The 7,647-nt window shown below is 45.6% G+C and overlaps 1 protein-coding gene across 1 annotated transcript; it reads right to left on the reverse strand.

Annotated features, from left to right (window-relative positions):
* Positions 1-425: 425 nt before the first annotated feature.
* On the reverse strand, positions 426-7,361 carry TRMT12 (tRNA methyltransferase 12 homolog). Its single transcript, XM_082262535.1, has 3 exons — positions 7,254-7,361; positions 5,081-5,238; positions 426-925 (listed from the first exon to the last, which is right to left on the reverse strand). Exons 1-3 carry the CDS (start codon positions 7,336-7,338, stop codon positions 551-553), a joined length of 618 nt encoding a protein of 205 aa, XP_082118661.1. The 5' UTR covers positions 7,339-7,361; the 3' UTR covers positions 426-550.
* Between the last annotated feature and the right edge of the window lie 286 nt (positions 7,362-7,647).

The raw sequence follows: 7,647 nt of genomic DNA on the forward strand, positions 1-7,647 counted from the left end.
TGTACACCATGGGACATCCTTCATTACAGGTCATGGAACTAAAGCAAAAAAATATATGTTTTTTAGTTAAAAATTGTGCTTTAAAGCGAATATTCTAACACATATTTGTTAAATCTACTGCATCCAGAAGAGGATGATCTGAAAAAGAAGTGACGTCAAAGACAGTCGGAGAACCAGCCGGTGTGGGCACATTTGCAGCACTTGATTAGTGGTCTACCACACCCGAAGATGCCGATAGTGAGGGTCCCAGATGGTGGACTGAGGCAAGTAAATGTTGCATGGCAAGGGGAGGAAAAAAAAAAACAGTGAAGGAGGAAGGGGGTGGGCATTAAAAAGTCAAAAGCAAAACTGTTTTCCAAGGACTTTTAGCAGTATAAGACATCTCTTCCTCTTCAGAGTTTCTAATCAAATATCAGCCGGTTCCATGAACATGTCCATGTTATTAGTAACACAAGCCATCCGATATTATTTTGCATTTTAGAAATATTTAAGGACACATGGTATTGATAATGATCAATAGAAATGCAAAAAACATAGAAAAAGCCCAACATCACAGGGCTGACAACGGACGGCAGTCAAGATCCAAGACTACATGGTCCACGTGAGGAGCATAGGACTTCACTTTCTTCACCTGCAAAATCTTAGTTTGCCATGGGGTACCATGAACCTCTGTAAGCATACTCTGGATTTTACTCTCTACCGACTCTGCCCATTTCCTCCAAGCCAACGTCCTCAAACTGCAAAGTTTCTCCTCGATGTCATCGGCATCTAATCCTGGTTTGCCGAGGAAGCAGTTGACATTATGGTGGATGTGGAGCACTCCGCCCGAGTTTTTCTTCAGGAGTTTACAAGCTATGGGGTAACCAGCCTCTGATGTTGGGATCAGGCCCAAATTCACACGGTCAGCCACATCTTCCAACCTCAACTAAAGGAGATCAATCACAGAATCAGATACACGACTTCGAATAATGAACATACAATGGAACAAAGTTGTAATGGTCAACAATTGTTAATGCCAGTTGTTACAGATTTTAATTTAGGTGAATGCTTCACTATTGTTTGACCTCTGCAAAGGACTTGAAGCAGTAAACCAGTGCATGCAAAGCAGGCCTAACATTAGCTCTAATGCATGAACTTCACACCTCAGATCAGCCCCAATTCATGCTCCTTCAGACCTCAAATCAGCCCCAATTCATGCTCCTTCAGACCTCAAATCAGCCCCAATTCATGCTCCTTCAGACCTCAGATCAGCCCCAATTCATGCTCCTTCAGACCTCAGATCAGCCCCAATTCATGCTCCTTAAGACCTCAAATCAGCCCCAATTCATGCGCCTTCAGACCTCAAATCAGCCCCAATTCATGCTCCTTCAGACCTCAGATCAGCCCCAATTCATGCTCCTTCAGACCTCAGATCAGCCCCAATTCATGCTCCTTCAGACCTCAGATCAGCCCCAATTCATGCTCCTTAAGACCTCAAATCAGCCCCAATTCATGCTCCTTCAGACCTCAGATCAGCCCCAATTCATGCTCCTTCAGACCTCAGATCAGCCCCAATTCATGCTCCTTCAGACCTCAGATCAGCCCCAATTCATGCTCCTTGAGACCTCAAATCTGCCCCAATTCAAGCTCCTTCAGACCTCAAATTAGCCCCAATTCATGCTCTTTCAGACCTCAGATCAGCCCCAATTCATGCTCTTTCAGACCTCAGATCAGCCCCAATTCATGTGCCCTCAGACCTCAGATCAGCCCCAATTCATGCTCCTTCAGACCTCAAATCAGCCCCAATTCATGATCCTTCAGACCTCAAATTAGCCCCAATTAATGCGCCTTCAGACCTCAAATTAGCCCCAATTCATGCTCCTTTAGACCTCAAATCAACCCCAGTGAATAAACTTCAGACCTCAGATCAGCCCCAATAGCATAAACTTCACACCTCAGATCAGCCCCAGTGAATAAACTTCAGACCTCAAGTAAACCCAAATGCAAGATCAATTCTCAGATCAGCCTCAAGGCATTTGCTTCAGACCTCAGATCAGCTCTAATTCATGAACGTTCAATTCTCAGCAAGCAAAGTCCTTTCTTGTATTAACAGAGGTATGGACTCCAGAGAGAGAGATATCATTTGTACAAATCAATATAAGGACATCATCTGGAATATGCAGTTCAGTTTTGGGCACCAGTTCTCAAAATGGATATCGGGGAACTGGAGAAAGTGCAGAGAAGAGCAATCAAACTGATAAGAGGCATGGAGGAGCTCAGCTATGAGGAGAGATTAGAGGAACTGAATTTATTCTCTCTTGAGAAGAGGAGATTAAGGGGGGGATATGATCACCATGTATAAATACATAAGGGAGGATATGATCAGCATGTATAAATACATAAGGGGGGATATGATCACCATGTATAAATACATAAGGGGGGATATGATCACCATGTATAAATACATAAGGGGGGATATGATCACCATGTATAAATACATAAGGGGGGATATGATCTCCATGTATAAATACATAAGGGGGGGATATGATCTCCATGTATAAAATACATAAGGGGGGATATGATCTCCATGTATAAATACATAAGGGGGGAGTAGGATCACCATGTATAAATACATAAGGGGGATATGATCTCCATGTATAAATACATAAGGGGGGATATGATCATCGTGTATAAATACATAAGGGGGGGATATGATCTCCATGTATAAATACATAAGGGGGGGATATGATCTCCATGTATAAATACATAAGGGGGATATGAGCTCCATGTATAAATACATAAGGGGGGATATGATCTCCATGTATAAATACATAAGGGGGGGATATGATCTCCATGTATAAATACATAAGGGGGGATATGATCTCCATGTATAAATACATAAGGGGGGATATGATCTCCATGTATAAATACATAAGGGATCCATATAGTGAACCTGGTGTTGAGTTATTCACTTTAAAAAGGTAATCACAGAGGACAAGGGGGACTCTTTACATCTGGACGAAAAGAGATTTTGTCTCCAAGTACAGAAATGTTTCTTTACAGTAAGAGCTGTGAAAATGTAGAATAGACTCCCTCCAGAGGTGGTTCAGGCCAGCCCTGTAGATTGCTTTAAAAAGGCCTGGATTCTTTCCTAGGTGTAAATAATATAACTGGATACTAATATTTATAGGTAAAGTTGATCCAGGGAATAGCCGACTGCCTCTGGGGGGGTCAGGAAGAGATTTTTTTCCCCTGCTGTAGCAAATTGGATCACGCTTTGCTGGGGTAGTGTTGCGTTCCTCTGAATAAACGGGATTGTATGGTTGGGTTTTCTTTACTGTTTTTTTATTGGTTGAGCCGGATGGACTTTTGTCTTTTTACAACCTAACTATGCAAGATCAGCCCCAATGCATGCACTTCACACCTCAGATCAGCACCAATGCATGCACTTCACACCTCAGATCAGCCCCAATGCATGCACTTCAGACCTCAGATCAGCACCAATGCATGCACTTCACACCTCAGATCAGCACCAATGCATGCACTTCACACCTCAGATCAGCACCAATGCATGCACTTCACACCTCAGATCAGCACCAATGCATGCACTTCAGACCAAACACAACAGCGCTGCAAACAGCATGTACTCCTTAATGTGTCACAGATAAAAAAGTTACAGGTCAGATCCCCCCAATGCTTAAGCGTTTCAGCCCTGTATGGGCCTTAGTCATTGATATACAGGGCTGAAACACGTAAGCTTTGGGATTTGACCTGTAACTTTTATCTGTGATACCATAAAGAGTTATGTGCGATCTGCAGTGCGTGTGCCGCTTTAGGTCTCAATACTGAAGGATTGGATGACAGGAACTGGCAGCCAGCACTGCAAACCTGGTACTGTTACCTTGGGTGAGCTTTTCTTATATACAGTCCACTCGCATAACATATCTTATTAGTACTGGCCTGGGTGGCAAATGCCTTCCCCCGTCCTGTCCACCATTGGTACAGTATAGTGATCGGTCAATATCGTTTTTTTCGTTGCCGATACCAATATTTTGGCCATTGTATATCGGTATCAGCCGATATTTTGAACATTTAAAGTTTTGCAAAATAAACACAATTTTCGACACAAATCTGTTACTGTGCTGGCTGGCACCCTGTGGTGGGTGGCTGGCTGGTACCCTCTGGTGGGTGGCTGGCTGGTACCCTGTGTGGTGGGTGGCTGGCTGGCACCGTGTGGTGGGTGGGTGGCTGGCTGGCACCGTTTGCTGGGTGGCTGGCTGGCACTTTGTGATGGGTGGGTGGTTGGCTGGCACCCTGTGGTGGGTGGCTGCCTGGCACACAGTGGTGGGTGGCTGCCTGGCACACAGTGGTGGGTGGCTGCCTGGCACACAGTGGTGGGTGGCTGCCTTGCTGACACCCTGTGGTGGGTGGCTGCCTGGCACCCTGTGGTGGGTGGCTGGCACCCTTTGGTGGGTGGCTGGCTGGCACCCTGTGGTGGCTGGCACCCTATGGTGGGTGGCTTGCACCCTGTATGGTGGGTGGGTGGCTGGCTGGTACAGGTCCAGGGCCTGTGGCTGGCTATCTGGTACAGACAGGGCCTGTGGGTGTGTGGGTGGCTGGCACCGGGCAGCTGTGGGTGTATGTATGTATGTATGTATGTGGCGGCTGTGTTAAACACACTGTTTGCAGTGTACACTCACTGTCCCGAGACTCCCCGACTCCAGACGAGGCTGGGGGCGGTGGCCTAAGAAGGCAGAAGCTGTCCTACTGCGTGGAGGCGCGTGGCACAACATACGCAATGACGTCACGACAATATCGGTAACCTCTGGGGCCGATTCCGATATATCGGGGAAAGTGCATATCGGCCCTGCCCGAAAATCGCTCGATCCCTAGTACAGTATATGGGAAGGGGAAGGGTCACAGCCTCAGGTTTATTTTTTGTGTTCCTACTGGGGAGATCTCCCCTTACTTCCTGTTAAAACAGGAAGTGATTGCAAATTTCTTCAATTGCGATACATGCAAAAACATTTTGAGCAGACTGAGGAAGGGTTCAACCTGCTAACCAAAGATATTTTTTCCCACTAAAATGAATGATGCGTACCTCTCTGTTATCTCCTTCATGTACTTGGCATCTATGAGAGACTTGGTTGATTTCCAGGTTTCTCCGTAAGGCTTCTACAGCATGAGGGTTCCACTCGCAGGCGTGAACAAAGGCGGCAGCGGCATGGACCAGGAATGGAAGTGTAAAGTAACCAATACCTGGAATACACAATACAACACAGCTTTATCAACCAATACAGGCATGAGTTGCATTAGTTAGTTAGTTATTGAAGGTCATGACCTTGATGACGTCAGATTACGAGCTGACGAAACGCGTTGGGACGTAGGACCGTGACTGCGCTACCCTGATATTGCTATTTATCATGTAACTGCATCCATCTTCAATACATTTACTTTATCCTTATGTACTTCACTATTTGAGACCCTTCTTTCCTTTCTGGGTGCGTTGTGTGGGAGCCCATCCCCAGGTCTAGTGGTATTGGAGGAGGAGTCGTTTGGAATGTTTTGAAGTCGGTGCTTATTCTGTTATATGGTGCCTGATGTCATATATCCGCTTTTACTGACCCCCTATAACTGAAGGGGTCCACTCCATCTGGTAAGCTTGCATACGCTTTGGGTGTCCTTGCTTTCTGGTGGAGGTGTACATCGCTATCAAGTACCATTCCTATTTGGATATTCATTGTCACTTTTATGGACTTTCATTTATTTATGGACTTTTTGGATTAATTCTATATTTATAATCTTTTGGATCGATTTTGTCTCACTTGAATTATATTTATTCTATAATATTGCAATTTTGCACATATTTATCTGGCACATGTTATTTTGTCTTGTATTCATTTTGCACACAATTTTGATGTCTGCACTAGTGTCTTAGTTGAGCGCAAACTTGTATTTAGTAATAATTATTAATTTTCTCTCATTATTTCAAATGATGTGCCTCACTAGGCACACTCAAATTATAACAAATGTGGGTAATTCTGGATCAACGCGTTTCGTCCAGTCATAAGGGCTTCTTCAGGATGCGAAGCAGTTGAGTTAACACCATTTCAGGACAGGAATAAATAGAAAAGCAGTGAAGCCAATAAAAAGCCAATAAAATACTGGGCTTCCGAGAGGCTGAGGTCTCAGTCTGTTGATTGTGGGCGGGGTGTGAGGACGGCTACACCGGCTTGATGTTTTGGCTTTGCGGTCACTCACAGAGAGCGATAAATTGGATTAAGTTGGATCCAAAAATCCACAGTATATCTATTTATGGAAAGGCCTCTTGGAAGCTCTTCCACTATTTATTGGCTTCACTGCTTTTCTAAATTTTTTCCGGTCCTGAAATGGTGTAAATTCAACGGTTTTTGTTCCTGGCGCTCTTTTTTTTGTTTATAGCACAAAAAACGGAAAAAAAACAAAAGAAAAAAATAAAAAAAAAAAATCACACAGGTGATCAAATACCACCAAAAGAAATCTCTATTTGTGGGAAGAAAAGGACATCAATTTTATTTGGGTACAGCGTCGCACGACCGCGCAATTGTCAATTAAAGCAACGCAGTGCCGAATCACAAAAAATGGCCTGGTCATTAACGAGGGGGGGGGGGGGGGAACCTTCCGGAGATGAAGTGGTCAATGAGTTGAATGGTCATTAGACCAAATTTCTTTGAGCCCAGGTTGTCTTAGACACAAGGCCTGGGGTGGGAGGTTGCAGGAAGGGGGGGGGGGGGGCTCGGAGGCTGGAGATGTCCTTTTAATAAAATGCTAGTTCATACTAAGGGCCGGTGCAAGGATTTTTGCCGCCCTGGGCAAAATAAAAATTGCCGCCCCATCATATGCTCTCCCACTCCCCATCCGAAGTTGCTGAAGGGGTTAAAAAAAAAAAAAACACTTCAGTGACTTACCTCGGCGCTGGGTCAGGCTCCGCCTACTCTCATCCCCCGCCTACGTCAGCCAGCGGGGGGCGGTTGAAGACCTAATGCTTTCCTTTTCGGCCGATCCATGACTGATTCCGGGTGCAGGATGCTGGCGCCCCCTGCTAAGTTGCGCCCTAGGCGGCGCCCCCTGCTAAGTTGCGCCCTAGGAGGTGCCCCCTACGAAGTCGGGCCCCCTGCTAAGTTGCGCCCTAGGCGGCGCCCCCTGCTAAGTTGCGCCCTAGGCGGCGCCCCCTGCTAAGTTGCGCCCCCTGCTAAGTTGCCTTACAGGTAGCGCCGGCCCTGTTCACACTTTACCTGCATAGAGATCCACCACTGTCTCTTTGGAACAGCAAAGTGCCGACAGCCTCTGTTTCTCCACAATGTTTCCAGCAGAAAACATGCACTTGGTGACATCAAACGAGTACCTGAAGATAGTGAAAGCCGAAGTGTCACACGTGCCTTGAATACCTTTCCTTCCCCCCCCCTTCCTCCGGATTAAGATGCAATTAACATTGTTTAATCAAATCATTTCCTTTTCTAGAAATACCTCACCCAGTGATATCGTCAATGGGGCTGTCTGGTACCTCTTAGCACCGCCTTTAGTGGGAGGGGTCTGAACACTTTGGTAAACGTCATAGCATTCTGCCTCGAACCTTTCTTTCAGAAGAATTATATGAAAGAACACATTCATGGCATTCCTTTAGACGTG

The sequence above is a fragment of the Pelophylax lessonae genome (genome assembly GCF_965119305.1).
Source record: "Pelophylax lessonae genome assembly, chromosome: 7".
NCBI lineage: Eukaryota > Metazoa > Chordata > Amphibia > Anura > Ranidae > Pelophylax > Pelophylax lessonae.

Bases quoted from the DNA above. Each gene is read 5' to 3' on its own strand.
- TRMT12 (XM_082262535.1), bottom strand. From the start codon at position 7,338: ATGTTTTCTGCTGGAAACATTGTGGAGAAACAGAGGCTGTCGGCACTT. The intron at 5,239-7,253 runs GTAAAGTGTGAA...TGTGTATTCCAG, and splicing joins AGTGGTGGATCTCTATGCAG to GTATTGGTTACTTTACACTT. The intron at 926-5,080 runs GTACGCATCATT...GATCTCCTTTAG, and splicing joins ATGAAGGAGATAACAGAGAG to TTGAGGTTGGAAGATGTGGC.